General features: G+C 46.3%; 1 protein-coding gene across 6 annotated transcripts; it reads right to left on the bottom strand.

Moving 5' to 3' along the window:
* Positions 1-265: 265 nt before the first annotated feature.
* On the bottom strand, positions 266-19,229 carry ZNF229 (zinc finger protein 229). 6 transcript variants are annotated; one of them, XM_047710570.1, is made up of 6 exons: positions 19,200-19,218; positions 12,953-13,131; positions 11,567-11,819; positions 11,340-11,398; positions 4,792-4,918; positions 266-4,384 (listed from the first exon to the last, which is right to left on the bottom strand). In XM_047710570.1, the coding sequence occupies exons 3-6, from the start codon at positions 11,799-11,801 to the stop codon at positions 2,151-2,153; spliced, it is 2,655 nt and encodes an 884-aa protein (XP_047566526.1). In that variant the 5' UTR covers positions 11,802-11,819; positions 12,953-13,131; positions 19,200-19,218; the 3' UTR covers positions 266-2,150. The 6 variants fall into 6 exon arrangements, with proteins under 6 accessions (XP_047566526.1, XP_047566527.1, XP_047566525.1 ...); XM_047710571.1 differs by lacking the exon at positions 12,953-13,131 and having other exon boundaries at positions 11,567-11,812; positions 19,200-19,229; XM_047710569.1 differs by lacking the exon at positions 12,953-13,131 and having other exon boundaries at positions 19,200-19,222.
* Positions 19,230-23,333: the final 4,104 nt, after the last annotated feature.

Raw genomic sequence — 23,333 nt, forward strand, 5'->3', positions numbered from 1 at the left:
CTTTGGAAAGCTAACCATTTCAGCTATGGACACTTTGCTAAACTTAAAATCATTAAAGACATATTCTTTAACTGTTCATTTAGATAGAAAGGGCCCTCTCCCACCTCCCTGTCACACCTACAACTGACATGCAGCGGCCCAGGCAGCAGAAAGGAGCTTGGCCCACACAGTGCCCCTGGTGAGGGGGTCAGACTGGAGGGGCCCCATCCTGGTGCGCTGCCTTCTAGAAAGCCAGGCTTGGGGGCTCACGGTCCCAGAGGGCCAGAATGCAGAGCAGAGCACCAAAGTTCCTCCCAATTACCCAGGTCAACCTTTCCGACCAAGCCAACAAAAATGATGCATCCAGTTAAGAGAGCATCTAAGTCACAAATTTCTCCATTCATCTGTATACCTTATATTTGGTACTAGGTGCCAAGTATACACAGCAGAAAAAGCAACAGCAACAAAATTACAGAAGTTGTGACATGGATCTTTGACATAAGGCACTGTTCCGCCAGACTAATTTTTTTAAAAAATAGCTTTACTATTGTTATAAAATTGATATATGCTCTTTGTTAAAAAATAAAAAACATATAAGTACACCAATGTATTATACACCCCACATCCCACTTACTAGAGATAAGCAGTTATCATACTAACCTTTCACACATTTTCATCTCTCTCTCTCTCTCTCTAAACATACGCACACAAAGCGTATTAACAAAACGGGCCCATATTAAAATGGTTCTCCAACTTTCCTGGTTCACAATATAATTTTTGGGCAACCTTCAATGTCAATGTAAGTGTATCTGAATATTTTTAGTGATTTTCATTCATTTACATGTGCCTTAATTTATTACACTTGGAGTATTAACTTTTTTTTTGCTATGCTAAGAAAAACGCTAAGAAACTCAGCCATACGCATACATCTTTTTCCACATGTGCAACTATTTCCGGAATATCACTTACTCCACACTTAGTGCCACTTCAAAGGTTAATACAAACTGAACTTGACACACTGACAAATTTTTTCCCCAAAAGACTACTTTTCTCACCCCTACCAATAAATTCACAGGTGTACGTTTCCATGGATTCCCCACCGATGGTGGCTCTGGTGACTATTTTACCACAGCTGTTCCGACAAGTTAAAATGGTGTTTCTGATTCTTTAAGATGCTCTAATGGCTGCCTTGTCTGGTTTAAGAACACTATGAATGAAACGGGGCAGAAGAATTATATTCATAACAATAAAATAAACTATAAATTCAGTGCAATGCCAACGGGCTTTTGCTTTTAAAACCCAATAAAATGAGGGGCGCCTGGGCGGCTCAGTCGCTCGAGCATCCGACTCTTGATCTCAGCTCAGGTCTTGATCTCGGGGCTGTGAGTGAGTTCAAGCCCTATGTTGGGCTCCACGCTGGGCATGTAGCCTACTTAAAAACAAACAAACAAAAACAAACACAAAACAAAACAACCTGATGAAATGAAACAGCCCTGCAGTTCAGTATTTCTCTAGGAGAGCACTTTATATCTAGGAGATAAAACACGTTCACCGCAACGGGACATAAAAAGCGTGATGGAGACACATCATCCAGACCTGCAGGGAAGGGGGCCCTCCCACACCCTCCCTCCAACTGTTCAGGCTCTTCTAAAAGCCATTGGCCTCAACCAATGGTAATGTCACCTTTTTTTTTTTTTTTTTTTTTTTTTTTTGGTAAAAACCATCTTCTAAGACGTACACACAATATCGGTTTTGGTAAGGTAAGCACTCTTTCCTACACCTGTCCCATCCCATCTGAAGGTATTTCCACCCCCCGACCCCACAAGGAATCCATGCTCACAACCTACTCATTATCATTCATAAAAGCTCCCTCCTGGGCCAACTCTGATGAGAGTGACGATATTTACTGAGGCCCCGTCCTACTTCCTTGAGGACAATCCACCATGCGACAGACTCTTGGGGACACTTGGGGACAGAAGCCTGGGACTTAAATGCTCTTTCCATTTCTCAGCCTTCCGGGTCTTCGCTTCCCCTTCAGAAAGGGCCACCATGACCTGGTCAGCCCCCTTCCCACCAACCGTGGCCGACCCTACACACCATGTTCCCAAAGGCTTCCTCCCGTGCTGGCACTCTGGTGACTACAAAGCTCGGGGTGCCAGCCCCACACACGCCTACTTGTCGGGTTTCTCGCTGCCGTGCACCCGTTGATGGTTCCGCAGGCCTGAGCTGTAACTGAAGCCCTTCCCGCACTCCCCGCACTTGTAGGGTTTCTCGCCGGTGTGGACTCTCTGGTGCACGTGGAGACAGGAGCTTCGGCCAAAGCCCTTCCCGCACTCCCCACATCTGTAGGGCTTCTCACCCGTGTGGACCCTCTGGTGACCCTGCAGGTGAGAGCTCTGACTGTAGCCCTTCCCGCACACGTCACACCTATAGGGCTTCTCCCCGGTGTGCACCCTCTTGTGACTCAGGAGCCCCGAGCCATATCGGAAGCCCTTGCCGCATTCATAACACGTGTAGGGCTTCTCGCCCGTGTGCAGCCGCTGGTGGGTGCGCAGGTTGGAGCCGTAACTGAAGCCCTTGCCGCACTGGTCGCACGTGTAGGGCTTCTTGCCCGTGTGGATCCGCTGATGCTTGTAGAGGCTCGAGGTGCAGCGGAAGCCCTTGCCACATTCAGCGCATCTGTAGGGCTTCTCGCCAGTGTGGACCCTCTGGTGGATGAGGAGCCCCGAGCTGTAGCTGAAGCCCTTGCCGCACTCGGCGCACTTGTAGGGCTTCTCGCCCGTGTGCGTCCTCTGATGGATGAGCAGGTCGGAGCTGTAGATGAAGCCCTTCCCACACGCGCCGCACACGAAGGGCCGCTCGCCCGTGTGGACCCGCTGGTGACTGTGCAGGTCTGAATTCCGCCGGAAGCCCTTCCCGCACTCGCCGCACTTATAGGGCTTCTCGCCGGTGTGGACCCGCTGGTGCACGTGCAGGTCCGAGCTGCGGCCGAAGCCCTTCCCGCACTCGCACTTGTAGGGCTTCTCGCCCGTGTGCAGCCGCTGGTGCCTGAGCAGCCCCGAGCTGTAGCTGAAACTCTTGCCACACACGTCACACTCGAAGAGCCGCTGCCCGGTGTGGACACGCTGGTGCGCCTGCAGGTACGAGTTGTAGCTGAAGCCCTTGTCACACTTGTCGCACTGGTAGGGCTTCTGGGCCGCGTGCGCCTTCTGGTGGCTGCTGAGGTGGGAGCTGCAGGCGAAGCCCTTGCCGCACTGGCCGCAGCTGTAGGGCCTCTCCCCGGGGTGCGCGTGCTGGTGCTTGTGCAAGGCCGACCTGGCGTAGAAGCCCTTGCCGCACTCGCCGCACGCGTAGGGCTTCTCGCCCGTGTGCAGCCGCTGGTGCACCTGCAGCACCGAGCTGTAGCTGAAGCCCTTGCCGCACTCGGCGCACTTATACGGCTTCTCACCCGTGTGCACCCTCTGATGCACTAGCAGGTTGGAGCTGCGGCCGAAGGCCTTCCCGCACTCCTCGCACGCGTAGGGCTTCCTGCCCGTGTGCACGCCCTGGTGGATGAGGAGGATGGACTGGTACCGGAAGCCCTTGCCGCACACGTCGCACCGGTAGGGCATCTCGCCGGTGGGGGCCCGGGGCCGGTGGGGCCCGCGCGGGTTCTGCCTCGGGCCCCCACCCCGCTCTGGACTTTTAGAGGCTTTCTCCACCGAGGGAGGCCTTTGGAGTCTCTCAAGGTGGCCAGTTAGCCTCAAGCCCAGACCCAACTCGTTTTTGTGGTTTCTCTCTCTCCAGGGCCCTCTGGGATCAGTGGGAACGCGTGATTCTTCCCTGAAGTCGCTTCCACATTCATTTCTTGTCCGGTCATGCTCTGGGGGGTCAGGGCAATGGTGAAGTACCCGCTTTTTAATGCGGTCCTTTCCACACTGACCGCAATCACAGGGTCTCTCTGTTTCAGGTAACCTGTGGTCATTGTGACGTGATATCCAGCCGAAGCCGTAACCATCCCCCTCATGTTTATATATTATATCTTGCCTGTCAAATTTTTTACACCTTTCTCGACTGTTCCATGGCTCATTCACAAAGGCTTTCATCCAAGAATCTTGAGCGGGTACCGCTCTTACAGCTTTCCATGGTGGAAACACTCGATTTTCTGAACCGATGGGTCCCTGAAGACTGCCCACCAAATTGTCAATGTGTGAACCCCGGGCAGGGGCTCCTTCCCACCCTTGGCAGTGAGAAGCGTCTTCTGAGAACTGGAAACCTCTCCCTTGAAGATTTCCTCTATGATTCCGACTCCCAGTTAATTCACCAGCCACCTCTTCCCAGATTTTCCAGCAGGAGACCTCTCTGTAGGAAAGGCCCTTTAATTCTCTTTCTGGAATATACTCCATTTCCTTTGCATTCTTGTCTCCTGTGGGGTGAAAGACAATTCAGAGATGAGGATAAACACAAGATGGTCAGGGATCTCAAGCCAAGTCAGGTTTTCAGACTCGGACCAGTAATAAGCCGAGAGCAAAATTCACCTATGTGTATCCTAACTACCAGGGCAATTCTTTTATGTCTGAAAAAAAAGAAGAGGGTCCTGGTAACACCCTTTGAAGCTAAATGTGAACATGATCCTATTAGTAACAAACTATATCTCATCATCTACTTGCCAAGCGAGAAATTCCCAACAGATTTCTGCAGAGAAAATTCACCTCTCCACGTATGGCTGTCATTGCTAACAATAACGATAACATCCAACATTACTGCAACATTCCCCCATGTGCCAATGATCCCCCCCCAGAATAACACCGATTCCCCAGACATTCCCCTTACCCACAGACAGCAGGTTCCTGAAGTTCTCCAGCATCACGTCTCGGTACAACTTCCTCTGGGAGGGGTCCAGCAGCCTCAGCTCCTCCTCGGTGAAGACCACCGCCACGTCCCTGAAGGTCAATGGCTCCTAAAACGTGAAACACCGTTAACACCAACACCTGCCTGGTGAACAGTCAACTTGGAGTCACTGCGAAGAGTAGGCAAGCCAGCAGGAAGCTGCTCCATCTGGCAGGTCAAACCAAGTTTTGTTAATGTCTGATGCTAATAGTGTCCATCGTAACCAATGGATCTTCCATGTTATCCCAAGAGCAAAGCACGGAACCCTAACTACTCTTCGCTCGGGGTAAGCACTTCTGAGGGCAATTCCATGGAACTACCATGCTTCATATGGTTGGTTCATTTAACTTAGGAGAATACCAACTTCTCCTCCACGACGACTGTGCCAACAATGCGTAATGTTCGCGTGCATGTATCTGCACACATCCCCAAATCCCCTTCTCCGCCTGAACGATTGGTCTTCACCAACCAGCCCCTCGTCCCTCCCTCCCCCAGTGGCTGGGCAAATCCTGCTCTTTGCTCCCCTAGCCCCCCACCCCCTCCACACACACATCTTACACGGGCCTCCGCGTCCGTGTTGAACAGAAGCAACCGAGGCGTGTTTATGCAACTGTGTCCCCAACCTGCTGAGGCCCTACAAATCACACTGTGTCATCCCCAGGTATGAACTGAGCCCCAAGGGTTTTTGTGAAGGAGAACTGGAGTGTGAACGCTTTACTAATGCGATACTCTGAGCACTGCAGAAATCACAGTGATTAAAAACCCTGTCCTCGGGGAGCCTGGCTGACTCAGTCAGAAGAGCATGCTACTCTTGATCTCGGGGTTGTGAGTTCGAGCCCCATGCTGGGTGTAGAGATTACCAAATAATAGTAATAATAATAATAATAATAATAATTAAAAAAAAAACTTGAAAAAACCCTGTCCTCAAGGAGTCTATAAATCAAGACACAGGTTAGCAATGGTCTTCGAAATCAGAGTTTGTGATCTCTTCTGTTCCGTGGACTGATTTGGCACTCTGGTGATACTATGGACTCTAACGCAGAACAATGTTGTAAATGTGTAAAATAAAACACAAAGGATTGTTTTAAAGGCTAATTATATGGGAATACAATGTTCAAAATTCAATGTTCAAAAAGGGTGTGTTTCTTTGTACACATTAAATATCAAGAATGAATCAACTACTGTATTTTTGAAACAGTCACAAGTGTAATACTTTGAAACATCTACATCAACTAAGACTTGGTGTGGCTAAAAACAAAAACAAAAACAAAGCAAAATCAGCAGAGGGAAAAACCCTGTGGGGTGAAGTCTGGAGGAAGCCAGGTGCCAAGAGGTGTGCTGCTGTAACCTATCGAAGCCATGACAACAACTACAAACTGAGCCCCTTGGGTCCGGCAAATCTCTGAACATGGGGGTGGTCTCAGGGACCCCTGAACCAGCAGGTGAAGTAACCTGGCTGGGGTCACACAGCCACTTAGAGACAGAGGTCTAGTTCTAGCTGAATACCCAGTCTAGTTCCAGAGCCACTAAGCCTTCACAATTGTCCTGTGAGGGCCAAGATGTGTATCACCAGGAGACCAGTAATGAGTCTATAAAGCAGATGATATTATAGCTTATATTTACAGAAAAATTACTGTAAGGCAGGCTCTAGCCTAACAATGTTCCTTAAAGATTTATTTATTTATCTTTCAGAGAGAGAGAGAGAGCGCACAAGCAGAGGGAGCGGCAGGCAGAGGGAAAAGCAGGATCCCCGCTGAGCAGGACACCAGATGCCAGACTCCACCCTAGGACCCCACGATCATGACCTGACCCTAAGGCAGATGCTTATTGGACTGAGCCATCTAGGCGTCCCTCTAGCCCAAGTATTTGTGTATGACTGACCTCACTTAATCCTCAGAGAACTCATGGAGACTGAGAGCTTTCTGGAGTGTTGGGAATGTTCTCTCGTCTGCTCTATTACCAGTAACTACCCACAAGGTAGTGACTAGTGCCACTGGTGAGAAACCTGGGGTCTCAGAAAGGCAACATTATTCATCAAAGACCATATATCTAAGAAGCAGTGAGTGAGGACTAGACCCAGGCAACCTCGCTTCTCCATGTGGAAACGACTCTGCTATCCTGTCGTCCCAATGAGGTCAGAGGGGCCAGACCAGAGGAACCCACCTCCTGATTTTGGAAAAGGAGTGCCACTGAGAGAGCATATTTCTGAGCAGAATCCTTGATTAATCCCAAGACTAGAGGCAGTGTAGCGGTGGGGAGAAAGCTTGAGCCAGAGGCAGTCCGTCTGACAATTAATTAAATTGATGTGGACTGCCATTAACTCCCAAATTTTTATACCCAGCCCTGCCGTCTACACTAAGCCCTGCCAACTCCAACTATCACCTGGGTGTCTAAAAGGTATCGTGAAGCAGAAACAGCCCAATCAGAAGTGAGTGTCTCCTCCCAAATAGTCCTCTTCTAACCTCCTTGATGTGGGTAAACACAAGCACCGTCGACCTTCAAGGCATCCTCGATTCTTTCCTTTTCCTTATTTCTTACTCTAATTCATTAAAAAAAATCTGCCAATTATTATTTCAAAGTAGACTTCAAATCTGCTTCTCCCTATCATTACTTCCGCCTCTCTAATCTGACTCGTCACTGTCGTTTGCTTAGATGACTGCAGAAACCTTCTCTCAATTCACCCGCCTACGCCCTTCAAGACACTTGAGAGCGATGATCTTGTTTTTAACCTGTCTGCTACCTGTCTCCCCCTTCTAGAACGCCAGCCCCACAAAAGCAGGAGCGTTCTATCTGTTTTGCTCTCGGATACATCACGAGGGCTTAGAATAATGTTTGGCCCACAGTAGGTGTCCAACAAATGTATGCTGAATGAGTAGGGAAAGGAAGAAAAAACAACTTCTCAACTTTGAAAGTTCAATGTTCAATATAAGTGGCAAAACAATTCGTAGACGTCCAAGTAACTCAGCAGACCGGAGCACAGAATGCAGGAACAGTCCCGTTAAAGGAAAGCGAAGTCAACAATGCTTTCCTTCTTCCAAATGTATAATATATACACCTATTAAATATATAAACGTGTACATGTAGAAATATATACAAAATATATAAATGATAAAAGCAGTACTTTAGTCAACTTGCATATGAATAAGAAAGATAATAAACGGCACCGTCAAGATTGGCTATCCATCTGGAAGAGAATGAAACTGCAAACCTTATACCACTTAAAAAACCAAGTTACAGCCATATTAGAGATTAAAACGTTTTTAATCTAAATAAAAACCCATTTACGTGTCTTTTGGGTTAAGCTTAGAACACGTAAGGCCTTTGGGAGCTAGGTACCGATCGAGAATTTCAAAAGGGAACTAACCAATCATTTAACGAGGTGAAAATGTTACACTTCTTTATGGTCAACTCACCATTCCCAAAGTCAGGACTGAAAGAAAGTATAACCATTCACACTTCGGATGGGTGAGTTAACAGCCCTACTCTTGATAGAGCTCCTTTCATTAATTAATGCAAATGGGCAAAAGCCTTTCCTAAGCAACTCACAAACGAAAAATACAACAGCAGCAAACATAAGGAAGAGCTCATCACACACCGACCACGGGACGAACTACAAAATACACGGGAGGTCTCAGCGACACAGCCTCCTCCATCAGATTAGCAAAAATGTCTAGTACTGGGAAAGCCTTGGCAGGGGAAATCTTGCCAAAAAAATTTGATCAGAATTCTCAGAGGTGTAAAAATAAATAAATAAGGGGTGCCTGGGTGGTTCAGTGGGTTGGGCCTCTGCCTTCAGTTCAGGTCAAGATCTCAGGGTCCTGGGATCGAGCCCCGCATCTGGCTCTCTGCTCGACGGGGAACCTGCTTCCTCCTCTCTCTCTGCTTGCCTCTCTGCCTACTTGTGATCTCTGTCTGTCAAATAAATGAATAAAATCTTTAATAAATAAATAAATAATAAAAATAACATAAAATAAAATTAAAATTAAAATAAATCACTGCTACGATTATAGGAAAAAAAAAACCTTAAGAGATGAGCAAACCGGCAGAATGAACATCACTGAAGCCCAAGGCAGTGAATGGAGGCCAGAGCAGCCTCCTGGAATATGATGGAAAATTCCAAAGGCGAGAATAAAAGTGAAAGGATAGGGAAGATCGAGCCAGAAGTTACACCTTTAATAACAGGAGCTCCAGTAGGTCCAAATGAATAAAATAACAGTAACAGTAGACATCCAGGCAGAAAAAGAATTAATGCCAGAAGATGACAGGGCAAGGGCAGTAAGGGGTGACTCTTGGAAGTGACACTCGGCCAAGATGCTGTCAAGTATAAACACAACAGACCTTAGGGGAAAAACTGCTGAAGTGACTAGTAAGCCAGAACAAACTCCGCTCACCGGAACATGAACGGAGAAGCCGTGAGAAAAAGACCAGCCCAAGCACGAATGCCAGCTCTCAAGCTATGAATGATGAATGTCCGGCGGAGGCACTCTGCTGTTTGCGCATACAGGCAACAGACATTTTCTGGCATGGGGATGCTCGGTGCGTGCAGCCTCCACAGGTGTTCTCTGGGAAAAGCAAACTGTGGAGTGACATTAAGGCAACCAACAGAGAAATCAACATGAAGCCAGTAAGGAAGAAACTGGTAAAAAGGACAAGTGACAATGACCTCTAGACACAGAAGTGAGACAAGCTCACTGTGGGAATCAGTGGGGACAGATCAGAAGGTAATGAGAGTAACAACAGCATCACATCGGGAGACGGTGGGAAGTAAAGAACTGTTTTGTTTTGTTTTGTTTGTTTTTTAAGAATTTATTTGACAGAGAGAGATCACAAGTAGGCAGAGAGGCAGGCAGAGAGAGAGAGGGAAGCAGGCTCCCTGCTGAGCAGAGAGCCCGATGCGGGGCTCGATCCCAGAACCCTGAGATCATGACCTGAGCCGAAGGCAGAGGCTTAAACCACTGAGCCACCCAGGTGCCCCTTTTGTTTTGTTTTTTAAGATTTTATTTATTTATTATAGAGAGAGAATGGACAAAAGAGAGCAAGCAAGCGAGCGAGCAGGGGCAGAGGGAGATGGAGCAGCAGACTCCTACTGAGCAAGGAGCCCCATGCGGGACTTGATCCCAGGACCCTGGGATCATGACCTGAGCCAAAGCCAGACACTTAACTGACTGAGCCACCCAGGCGTCCCCATGAAGTGTTCATTTCCTCAGCCCTCAGAGCAAGAAGTTCATCAATAATATGAAATTAAAGCATATTTTAAAAGAGTGACTCAAAGTTTCCAAATTTTCCATGTCTTTTCATAAAAAAAGAAAGCTTTATAAAATAATCTCGCATGTGCTGAAAAAAATATGTACTTAAATTTACAACTGCTTTGATTTCTTTTTCTTTCGACTTAAAGGAAAAGTTAACGCATATGCATGTATCTACCGTGTACGTGTGCGTGCGTGAGAAAGAGACAAAGTGCGAGTGTGTGCGCATCTTTCTACGTCCTAATAGTTTCATCCACTTTATCTCCCTGGACAGCAGCAGAAAATCCACATGAAAACAAATGAAACCGTAATATTCCAGCAATCCAGTATCAATCCAACAAATGACATGGAGTTCACTCCACGACATTTTTTGTCTTTCTTTGCTGTTATGAACAACACTGAAATGATCATTGTGCGGACAATTGCTCTGATTCAGAATAAACTTGGAGAGTGGGGAATATTGGAGCAGGCGTACGCAGAACTTCCAGAAAGGCTACAAAAGCGCCTTGCGATTGCGTGCATGTACCCGTTTCTCCGTCGGGCTCACAGTGAATGCTCATCTTTCCAATCTTTGGTCATTTGCTTAAAAAAAAAAAAAAAAAAAATCCTACCTTGTTTTAATCTGTACTGCTTTGACAACTAGAGGTTGATCGTCTTTTCATATAATTATTGGCTGTTTGTGTTTCTTCTTTTCTTCCTTCCTGAATAAGAATGCTTGGGCATTTGAACCCCTCTTCCGAAAATAAAGATACTGTAATTTATAATTTTGTCATAGACGAAATGTCTTTTCCTCTAATATGCTCTCTTTTAACCTGGTCCATGGGGTACTTTTTGGTAGGGTGTATCATCTGGAGAATATAACATCTGTAAATGAATCAGAGAAAGATCCCACGGAGGAGAGAAACTCAGGCAGAGAAGGATTCATTATCTGGAGTCAACTCTCTGCTTCATTTAGGCTTGGGCCCTTAGAGGAAATGCTTATCGACGGGCAGGAACATGTAGAGCAGAATGGCAAACGACAGCCACACTGACCTGGGTTCAAATCCAGAATTCCTCGCTCATTTCTTTCTTTCTAACCCTCGATCCCATCACCTCTCTCACGTGGCTACTTCGTGGATACACGCAATGAGCAATGTCATTACTAGCCCAATACATTGCTTTCTCTGTTCCCTTTTACCAACGGAGGGGACATTTTTATGCTCTGAAGCCTGGCGTGTCATTTCTGGAGAAGAGATCTCAACCCACCTGAAATTCGGTCTTGTCCTCTCCATCCTGAGAAAGGGCTGAGGCTTGAGAGCAGAGAGCTGTAGGAGGAGAAAGAAGCCATGAGAAGAGGGGGCTCCCACCTGGGCTCGCGGACCCCAGCAGTGTCTGCCGCTGCACACACTGGATCGTTCTCCTGCACCTCACTCTTCCTCTCTCCATGCCCGGCTCTGATCCTCCCCCACCGCTCACCCTTCCTGAACTCGCACCTCTCTCCCCAGGCCTGGAGGTCCAAGTCTCCATGGTCACCTCTCCTAGGTTTTCCCAGGGTGGCAGTGATTTCATTTCTCCTTTGATGTTCTCAAGCCGGAGAAGCAGAAGATCCAGGCCTCCTTCATTCTTGAGGTTCTCCAAGCTCCGACGAGGAGTGTCGGGATGGCTCCCCGGGCTCAGAGGGAAGGACCTGCCTCCACCTTCACGCTCCACAGCCTGGTTGGTTCCCATGCTCCAGGGACCTGTGGGCTCAAGAAGGGAACTTGACTTTATGCAGGCCTTTCCTCTGGGCCCCAGAGCTCTGGGTCTCCAGTATGGTGCACACCCTCTGGACACCGACTCAGAGGACGCTTACTGAGTCGCTGTATGCATAGTCCCTGCTCCGGAGAGACTCACGGTCCACAGAGTCAAGAACACTGCAGACGGCTGCAGACAGTCTGAGAGTTTCTGCAGGGAGGGCCTAGCAGCGGAAGTGTCGCAGGGAGACACAGGGCCCTGCGGCAGGGTGCAAATGCCACAGACACGAGACCTGTGTTCTGTGAAGGGACTCTGGACTGTGAACGCTTTACTAACGTGATACTCCGAGCACCGCAGAAATAAGAACAATCAAACATCCTGTCCTCGGGGCGCCTGGCTGGCTCAGTCAGGAGTGTGCTACCTCGTTGGGTGCAGAGATTACTAAAATAATAATAATAATAATAAAAAACACCTTTAAAAACTCAGTCCTCAAGGATTCTATAAATCAAGATACAGATTAGCAAAGGTCTTCTAAATCAGTTTGTGATCTTTTCTGTTCTGTCCTGACTTACAGACTCTTACTCAGAAGAACGCTATAAATGTAGAAAATAGAACACACAGGATTAGAAAATAGAACACAGGATTATCTTAAAGCCTAATTATACTAGAATACAACGTTCAAAAATAATAAGACACCAGAGATGTGCTTCTTTTTACACATGGAAATATCAAGAATTAATTAACTACTGTATTTTCAAGATAGTGATGAGCGTAAGTAATATTTTAAAACATCTGCACCAACTATAATAAAAATATCTATGATTTACATGGATAACAGAGTCACGGATTCTGATGAAAACTACTGTGGTTTGTTGCCTGCATTCATAATGAAAGGAAATGCAATTTTTTAGTTCAACGAGTGTTTACTTTTTCCCCACTCAAGTTCATGAACCCTCTACATTACACCCATGGACTGGAGTTCAAAAGCTCTTCTAAGGGAGACCTTCTCCTGCCACCACCAGATTAAATTAGTCACTCTGGGACCCAGAACCACTTTGTTTAAGTTGCTGGCTTGCCACCTCTAACACAGCTGCCCTGTTAAGATCTCTAAATCATCGGGATACCGGGGGTGGGTGGGGGGGCGCGGGGGGCTGTTGGTTAAGCAGCGGGCTCTTGATTTTGGCTCAGGTCACAATCTCAGGGTCCCGGAATCGAGCTCCATGATGGGCTCCGAACTCAGCGGGGGAGTCTGCTTCAAGATTCTGTCTCCCTCTGCCCTGCCCCTCGCTCACACGTGTGCTATCTCTCTCTCTCTGAAATAAATCTTCAAAGTGGGGGGAGAGAGAGAGAGATCGCTAAATCATCAAGGGAATGGGGCCTTCTTCCTTTATTCATATTCTCCATTTTGCAAGGGCCAGGCACATCGGGCACGTTTAACAAATTCCATCACCGGGCTTGAGGCAGAGAGAAGACCCATACTCTTGGAACCAGCCCAGAACCAGTCAGTAGGCAGCACAAACACATGGACTGCGAGTTCCCTCCTTTCCCCTCTTTGCCTGACCCACTTCCTCCTGAGACCCAAGCCACAGGGCAGGTTCAGATAAACAGAAAAAAAGCACCTAGAGGGGCCCATTCCAAGACACTCCCTACACTGGATGGCTTCGGGAGCTCACGTCTCCACTTTGCCCTTAACCATCCATTCCCAGAACTCTGCACAGCCTGCCCTGGCCAGTGCCTTCCTGTCTCCCAGTTTGCACACTGCCCTCCTGCACAAGGGACTGCCCTCTGAAACAAGTGTGCAAGACTGGGCCGCCTATGAACCACCTACGGGGAGGACCGAGGTGTGTAACAGTGTCCTCCAGACCACTGCCACTGAAACCCAGCCCCTCAGGACCCTCTAGGACGGTGCTCCAGAAACTTAACCTGCTCAAAAAATCACCATGACAGATGGCTGAAACAGACCGCAGAGCTCAGCCCCAAAGATGCTAATTCAGCAGCTCTGCAGTGGAGCCCAAGATTCTGTGTTTCGAGCAAGTTCCTAAGTGAGGCTGATATGGCTCCTCTGGACCCACACTTTACAGAAGCAGTGCTAACACACTCGCGTGTCCTCTGCCTGGCTTGCTTGCATGGCTTTCCAGTTTACACAGAATTTCCTCGTGGTTCCTTCTCATATCCCCGACCTCCAAAAGCCAGGGCTGCCTCAAGTTTCAATGCATGAAGTCTCTCTCTGTCTCTACTCATTCCCTTCCTTGCTGAACCCATCCAGCCTCGGGACGTCAAACAGGGTCCATATGCCGATGACTCGAGGCCAACTCGACACATCCACTTGGCTGTCTAGAAGATGTCTCAAAATTAACATGCCCCAAACCAAGCACCAGATTTGTCTTTTCAAATAAGCAAGCCACATGTTTGTTTTTTTTTTTTAAAGATTTTATTTATTTATTTGACAGAGAGAGATCACAAGTAGGCAGAGAGGAAGGCGGGGGCAGGGGAGCCGCTAAGCAGAGAGCCCAATGCGGGGCTCGATCCCAGGACCCTGAGATCATGACCCAAGCCGAAGGCAGAGGCTCAACCCTCCGAGCCATCCAGGTGCCCCAAGCCACATGTTTTGATGTGCTCTTTGATTTTTTTCCCTCTTCTTCATACACCACATCCAACCATCAGCAAAAACCTTCAAATGCTAGCCAGAATCCGACCAATTCTCTCACTACTGTAATGGTCCAAACCACCATCATCTCTTGCCTAAACTACTGAAGTTAACTCCTAACTGGTTTCTCTGCTTCTGTTCCTGTCCCCCTACAATCTACTTCCTACACAGCAGCCAGGATGCACTTTTTTTTTTTTAGGTTTATTTATTTATGTGAGAGAGCGCGCGAGAGTGCATGTGCACAGGGGAAGGGGCAGAGGCAGAGAGAATCTCAAGCAGACTCTTCACTGAGTGCAGAACCCCGTGCAGGGCCCAACCTCACGACCTTGAGATCATGACCTGAGCTGAAATCAAGAGTCAGACACTCAACCAACTGAGCCACCCAGGCACCCCAGCTAGAATGATCTTTTATTTTTTATTTTTTTTTTAAGATTTTTAAAATTTATTTGACAGACAGAGATCACAAGTAGGCAGAGAGGCAGGCAGAGAGAGAGGAGGAAGCAGGCTCCCCGCTGAGCAGAGAGCCCGATGTGGGGCTCGATCCCAGGACCCTGGGATCATGACCTGAGCTGAAGGCAGAGGCTTTCACCCACTGAGCCACCAGACGCCCCTAGAATGATCTTTTAAAAAGACAAGAAAGGTATGTCACTCCTCTGGCCAAGAACTTCACCTCGCTCAAAACCTGCACCAAAGTCCTATCAATAGCCAAAAGATGCCACACTATCTGACCTCCTAATACCCAATTTCCCATTTATCTTTCCTCTTTCTCATTGGGCTCCACCACTCTGGCCTCCTTACTGTTGTTCACATAGACCAGTCAGTCCTGCCCCCTGCCTTGGGGCCTTCTCTGCTGCTCCCTTTCCCCAGTGAAATGGGCTTCTCACTTCCTTTGGGTCTCTACTTAGCACCTTTTGAGTGAAATTACCACCTGTTCACTGAAGTCATCCCTGATAATCCTACTTACAATTGCAAGTCCTTCTGACAGCCCTCCCAAAGCATCGTCCCTCCTTCTTCTTTCCCCATGAAACTTATCACCAAAGCTACGATCTGTTTGTCTCATTTACTATCTCTCTGTGCCCATGATAATTGGAGCTCTATGAGGCCTGGGATTTTAGTCTGCTCAGGGCACAACATGGGAACCCAATACATACATCAATGGGAAACTGGGACCGAAGTAAACTCAGCCTGCTGATTATCTGGATCCTGGGATCTTCGATACCAGCTACAGAGCCAATGGTTTTGTCTGCCATGTGTTCGCTTAGTCAGTTACATGCTAAGGACCATACTGGGCCGGTTGGGACACAGTGGTGATCGGTGTAGACAAGGACGGCGCTCGAGCAGCTGACATTCTAGCTGGGAAGACCGCACACATTCACTGGAATTCTACCATGTATCAGGTGCTTGGGTTTAAAGATACTCCTTTACCATATGGGGCTCATCCTGGGCAGAGGAAGATGACCAGTATCACTGGTGATGCGGGCAGTGGGATACAGGGGTAATGGGAATGAGACACTGGCAAGGCAGAAACAACAGGACTAGATGAACAATGACATGCGCGGATGAAAAGGAGAACTGAAACAGGAGTCTGGAGCTGAAGTTTAAGGAAAATGGGTAAATGATGGTGTTCTAATCCAGACAGCAAGACAGGAGAGGCAGGGCTGGGAAGCTGCAGGTCTTGACTCTGGATACTGGAGTTGTGGCCTGGGGTAAGTTCCGGCTCAACCACTCTGTAGCCGCGTGAACACTCGGAGACAAATCACTAAAGGAGTCTGTTCCTCTGCCGTGAAGATGGTACTTCTTACTTGCAGAGTTGGAAGAATTCAGTCTTTCTCACACACATACACATGGATATGCATTTGAATAAAGCTCATAGGCTAGTACGTGGCACCTAGAAAATCATCAGCCTACTGCTATCATCGCCGTTAACTCATGCATCCTAGCACTAACCTAGGAATACAGGCACCCATCTGTTTAACGAAGACACATGTGGTGTCTCACTATATCTTGGTGCTGTAACAAACATTCCAGACACTGAGGCAAATAAGATGGACAAGGCACTTGTTCCTATGGTGCTTGCATTCTGGTGGGTAAACCAATCTACAAATAAGGTGATTTCTGAGTATAAAAAGGGGAATGAAGAAAATAAGACCGACTGTTTACGAACCAGAACACGGGGGCTTTGGGCAGAACACAGGAGGCAGGTGTGCGAGGGACAGCCTTAATCAGGTTGTCGAGGATGGTCTCTAAGGCCGGTGTGAAAATAAATCAGCCTTGGGAAGATTTGGGATGGGAAGAGTACAGAGGGAGGGGCAGGTGCAAAGGCCCTGACTTCCGCTTACAACACCTCAGCATAACCGGTATATAATAAACACTTAATTAATGCCTAACATTACAGTTACTATAATTATTTTTTCCCTGTACCTAGCACAGCCCTGAAGTAGTGTAAGCCTGAATGATTTACTAACCAAACGGACAAGTATTAGAAGCCAGGGAGAGCGTACACTCAATCAAGACACCAGGAAATTGCCCCAGCTGTAGAAAAAACCCACTTCTGGGGGGAAGGCAGCCATGCTGAGGGGCCTGAATGGGCATTTGTCAAGATCACAATATGAAGAGTGAGGTCAGGAGAGCAGGCCCTTGTTTGGGAAGAGAAGTGGCATTGCCATAAAACAACAAGAAACCGAAATTCTACTCCCTTGAAGCTCTAATGTCAAGAGACCAGAGGTTATTCATATCTCTTACACACAGTTCTCTCTGAGAAAGGAACAGTCCCAAAAAGGCAAAGCCATAAATAAAAATGAGCCAGTAGAGGCACCTGGGTGGCTCAGTGGTTAAGCCTCTGCCTTCAGCTCAGGTCATGATCTCGGGGTCCTGGGATTGAGCCCCGCATCAGGCTCTCTGCTCAGCGGGGAGCCTCCTAACACCCCTCTCTCTGCCCACCTCTCTGCCTACTTGTGATCTTGCTCTCTCTGTCAAATAAATAAACAAAATCTTAAAAAAAAAAAAAAAGATCCAGGAGATAACAATGATTTTATCACTCTTCCCACCACACAACATGGATAAATCTCTGAGCCCAAGTTGAATGGAATCTAGCCTTCCTCTAATCTACTACTTCCAGGAAGGGGACCTCTCTCCCTACAGGGCTCAGACAGAGGGTCCACACCATTCCTGCCATGGGCCTTGTCTACAAGCCTGCATTCACTGTAGCTCCCAGGAGACAATCAGATGGCCAACAGACACGTGAAAAGATGCCCAACATCACTCATCATCAGGAAAATGCAAATCAAAACCACAGTGAGATATCACCTTAAACCTGTGGGAATGGCTAGACTCAAAAAGACAAGAAGTAACAAGTGTCTGTGAAGATGTGGAGGAAAAGGAATCGCAGTAATACAGACTGGCACAGCCATTGTGGAAAGAGAGCAGTAGGGAGGGTCCTCAAAGAATTAAAAATAGAACTACCATATGATCCAGCAATTGCACTACTGGTGTCCCGAGAGCCTAAATATATACCTAAAGATATACCATGTTCATTCACTTAAAGACTCAAGGTTGTGGGGCGCCTGGGTGGCTCAGTGAGTTGAGCCTCTGCCTTCAGCTCGGGTTGTGATCTCGGAGTCCTGGGTCGTGATCTCGGGGTCCTGGGATCAAGCCCCGCATTGGACTCTCTGCTCGGCAGGGAGCCTGTGTCCCCCCCGCCCCCGCCTGCCTCTATGCCTACTTATGATCTCTCTCTCTGTCAAATAAATAAATAAAATCTTAAAAAAAAAAAGACTCAAAGTTGTTATCTGATCTTTCCAATGCAACCTCCATCAAAATCTCAATAAAATATCAATCTTTTTGCAAAATCTGACACACCAATACTAAAATATATGTTGAAATAATAATTTTTTTAAAATCTAGAATAGTCAAAACAATCCTATTCAAAGAAAATTTTGGGCAAAATTTGGACTCATTCCTTCTGACTTTAGATTTATTCTAAAGCTACAGTAATCAAGAAATAGTGATATTGCAACAATGGAGAAAAAGATCAACGAGAAGAGTCTTTACGACCTATGGAGTTGGAACAACTGTTAAATTCTTATGTACCCCACCTTAAATCATACACAAAAATTCATGCAATACAATTAAAGATCTACTATTAAAAAAATATTTGAATTGAATTCACACAACATCGGAATGTTGTGTGACAGAGTGGAATTCAACCCGTGTGCCTCAGACGCTGCAATAAAACAGACCTAGCACCACCACATCAGCAAAATATTCGCTTAAAACTTGTACGGCGCTTAATAATTCTCAAGGGAACACATATAGAACATGAGAAATCAACTTCTGCCGCTCCTTATGGAAATGACTTCACAGAAAAGTCCGAAAATTCGTACAGAAGTGGGCGTACTGCTACCGTGAAAGAATTCCAGATATCATCAATCTGAGACTGCCTGCATTGGAGTCTCCCAAACCAAGCGATGCCCGTCTCAAAGCCACAACTGCTGACTTGGAACTGCTGCTTCCAAAGCTGGGGGTGCCCAGCGCAGCTGCCCGAGCCCCGCCCCACTCCATCCCAACCCGGGATGCCCAGGGCATCCGCCTCCTCAAACCTCTCCTTCGCCAGGCAGAGCTGTCGAAATCCCCTGGCTCTGACCTCCGCCACACGCCCCCTCCCCCTAGTTCCTAAACACCCGGCCCCTGTCCCTGCGGCCGGAACCAAGACCTCCAAGAAGCCCCACGTCCCATAACCTACTCACCATCTCAGAAGAAATTATGGCACTGCTGCGGTGGCCGGAAGCGGAAGTGGGTTACGCGGGAGGGCCGGGACTACACTTCCCAGAGACCTCTGCGGCTCACGGTATTATTTAGAGTCCAGACCTTGACGTAAAAAGCGTACACCTGAAGCCCCGCCCAAGGCCAGGTGAGAGGCGGAGTACCCAGCAGGTGTGTCCTGGTCTGTGGGAGGACCCACGATGTTCTGGCTCTCAGCTTGGGAGCATCACTATACCTTTTTCTCTCTTTCCTTAAAAAAAAATTATTACTCGCAGCTAACATGTTCACGTTGTGTCAACGTGAAAATCTGACACTACTCTCCAGCAGATGAATCCATAATGCCATCACCAGGGGACATAAAACAATGATGTTTTGGTATACATTTTATATGTATGTAATATACGTTTTAACTACATATATTTCAATTCCAAAAACACTGCATGATCAACGTTAAGAAAAGAATGTAAAATGAAAAAAAGGAGGAAAAGTAAGAAAAAGAACTAAAAGTCCTCTGTAATCCTCGCGCCCATAAACAAGCATCATTAATATCTTGGTCTATGAATTTCCAGATTTACTCTTTGAGTAAATATATATAAAAAAAGTTTTGTCCCCACAAAATTGGCATCATCAATTTTAGAGCCGTTTCTGCCTCCCACTTCACGTATCATGGGTAGCTTTCTATGTCACTAAATAATAAATTCATTTTAAGTGCTTGCTTAGGACTCTTTAGTTTTAGATCTGTTACCCCCTAGTCCACCAACGAAGTTAGACTTCCAGTCTCAGCGTGTTAAAACTAAGAAATAACTATTTTCTTTAATTTCTTCCAATCTGATAGCCCAGACTTATTGATTGCATTTCTTTGCTCATGGCGATGTTGAATAAGTGTCAATATGTCAGTGGTGGGTAAACTGCCTTCTTATATCCTTTACCCATTTTTATCTTTTATTTGTAAGTTCTCCTTGCATACAGATGGTATTTGCTCTGTCCTGTATGATGATTTTTTCTTACAGTTTGGACTTTTTTTTTTTTTAAGGATTTTATTTACTTGACAGAGAGAGAAACAGTGAGAGTGGGAATACAAGCAAGAGGAGTGGGAGAGGGAGAAGCAGGCTTCCCGCTGAGCAGGGAGCCGGATTTGGGGCTAGATCCTAGGACCCTGGGACCATGACCCGAGCCCAAGGCAGACACTTAACGACTGAGCCACCCAGGCGCCACTACAGTTTGGACTTTTATAAAGACGTTTTTAAAAACTACCAAATCTTTATTTGATCAAATTGATCAGTCCTCGGGGCACCTGGGTGGCTCAGCGGGTTAAAGACTCTGCCGAAGACTCTGCCTTCGGCTCGTGTCATGGTCCCAGGGTCATGGGATCGAGCCCCGAATCAGGCTCTCTGCTTGGCGGGGTGCCTGCTTCCCCCTCTCTCTCTGCCTGCCTCTCTGCCTGCTTGTGATCTCTGTCTGTCAAATAAATAAATAAAATCTTTAAAAAATAAAAAAAAAGTTGATCAGTCCTTTCATTTTGGATTCTGTATTTTTCCATATGATTATAAAGACTTCCTTCCCTGATATCCAGTAAGTACACATCTATATTCATTTCTGTTCTAAAAATGTACCTGAGATTCATTTTAATCAGGCATGGTAAGACACACCAATACGGAAATGATAGTCATGAAGAAAGAATTTTATACTCACAGATCCCTAGAAGCAGAAGGTATTGCACACCATGCAGGGCCTCAAGGAAAAGGACAATGGTTGATCAGGAGACAGAAGAAGAGGAGAGAACATGGTCCAGAGCCTTTACTGGGTTTTCAAGGGAAGGAATGGGTCAATCAGGGAAAATATGATGAGTAAGTTTAGGACTGGATAATTTATTTTTATTTATTTACTTTTATTTATTTGACAGAGAGACACAGTGAGAGAGGGAACACAAGCAGGGGGAGTGGGAGAGGGAGAAGCAGGCTTCCCGAGGAGCAGAGAGCCCGATACGGGGCTTGATCCCAGGACCCTGGGATCATAACCTGAGCTGAAGGCAGATGCTCAAGGACTGAGCCACCCAGGCGCTCCAGGATTGGATAATTTAAATAATTCTGGTGCACTCTGGGCTATAGGCATAGTCCGTGGGTGTCCAGTACCTGCTCCTGGGTTGATTTAGGGCAGTGGAATACCGCCTTGGTATATGAGTTTGATAAAGGATATGGTTGGGGTGTGGGCTCTAGATTGTTGTTTTTTTTTTTTTTTTGTAAATCAAAGACACTCTCATAAAGTAGACTGTAATTTATGAATTAGCTAGCCCTGGGAGGGAGCAGTCTCTCTGGGATCAAGGCCTCAAATGCCAGAACACTGAAATACAGAAAGTAAGAAGATATAGTCAACTCAACTTTCAGGGATTTTATTGTTCTATTTTATTCCTCTATGATTTATTTCAGTATAAGGTGTGAAGGAGAGACCTACTTTTCTTTTTCACCAAATAGCTGTCAAGTTTTCTCAGCAAAATTGACTGAAAAATTCATGGTTTCTCTACCGATCTAAAATGTCATCTTACTCATTTACTGCATTATTATACTTACATATTTTCTGGGATACAATTGTTCTAATGATAGAGATGTCTTTCTGTGCCAGGATAAAATCTTTCAATTAGAGTTATTACTATCTCGTAACTTATTTCTTTATCTCTCCCTCTGTATTCTATTTTTTAAAAAATTAAATCCTAGAGGGGTGCCCAGGTGGCTCAGTGGGTTAAGCCTCTGCCTTTGGCTCAGGTCATGATCTCAGGGTCCTGAGATTGAGCCCTGCATTGGGCTCTCTGCTTGGCAGAGCACCTGCTTCCCGCCCCCCTTCTACCTACTTGTGATCTCTCTCTGTGTGTCAAATAAATAAATAAAAATCTTCTTTTTTTAAAGATTTTTTAATTTATTTATTTGAGAGAGAGACAGTGAGAGAGAGCATGAGTGAGGAGAAGGTCAGAGAGAGAAGCAGACTCCCCGTGGAGCTGGGAGCCGATGCGGGACTTGATCCGGGGACTCCAGGATCATGACCTGAGCCGAAGGCAGTCGTCCAACCAACTGAGCCACCCAGGCGCCCCAATAAATAAAAATCTTCTAAAAAAATAAATCCTAGAAATTCTAGCACTCTTTTCCAGATGAACTACTCAATTGTCTTGACAAATTCTCAAGACTTGTCAAGGATTCCTGTTGCTTAGAAAAATAACCTAATCCCAGCATTAAACACCTCCAGGCATGTGGTCACAAACCCACCCTCTTTGCTTGAGTGTGAACAGTTTCAGTTCCCAGCCCAAGTCCTGCCATTTTTACAACTCTCTTTCTTTGTTGATGTTAATCACTCTGAAATGTCCATCCCCTCCTTCACTTTTGAAACCTTACCCAATTTTTAAGACTCAATTGAATATCCACTTCCTCCATGGAAACTGTAAGAGTTCTATGACAAATGAGCAGATCAGCCTCTGGCTCAGGAGAGTTTCAGGTGAGTATAGTTAAGGAGATCTCAGTTTTGGAACTTTCTCATTTCCCTGGGAAAGCAATACACTGGAGTGTTTTTACCTGCGGTACTAAGGAAGAGTCTCTATAAGAGGAGGGCAGATGAATCTGTCCCAAGGCTCTAGATAAAGTCCCAACCTGCACCTCAAGTTTACCTGTCGTGACGATCTCGTGCTAAATATGAAGTGGGGTAGTATCACTTGAGGGTACAGAGTGATAAGCAGAAATCAAGTAAGTAGAAAACAGAAAACCAATGAAACCAAAAGACAGTTTTCTGAAAGCATCAATAAAATTGATAAACCAAGAATAAAGAGAAGACATGATCAAAATCAGAAATGAAAGAGAGGATATCACAACTGTCAATCAGAAAAAACTTAAAAGAGTTACAAAAGAACATTATGAATAATTATGTGCCATCAAATTAGACTATGGAGGTGAAATGAATAAAATCCTAGTAGGGCATCAATGACCAAAAATGACTCAAGAAGAAATGGAAAAATCTGACTAGACTTATAACAATACGTTGAATTAGTAATTAAAAATCTGTCTACAAAGAAAAGCCCAAGCCCAAGCTGTTTTGTTGGTAAATTCTATGAAGTATTTAAGGAAGTAAAAATAATAAAC

The sequence above is a fragment of the Lutra lutra genome, chromosome 17, assembly GCF_902655055.1.
Source record: "Lutra lutra chromosome 17, mLutLut1.2, whole genome shotgun sequence".
NCBI lineage: Eukaryota > Metazoa > Chordata > Mammalia > Carnivora > Mustelidae > Lutra > Lutra lutra.

Coding starts and splice junctions, on each gene's coding strand:
- ZNF229 (XM_047710569.1), bottom strand. Junction 4,919..11,339: donor AGGACAAGACCGAATTTCAG/GTGGGTTGAGAT, acceptor TTCACGTTTTAG/GAGCCATTGACCTTCAGGGA. Junction 4,385..4,791: donor CAGGAACCTGCTGTCTGTGG/GTAAGGGGAATG, acceptor TTCACCCCACAG/GAGACAAGAATGCAAAGGAA.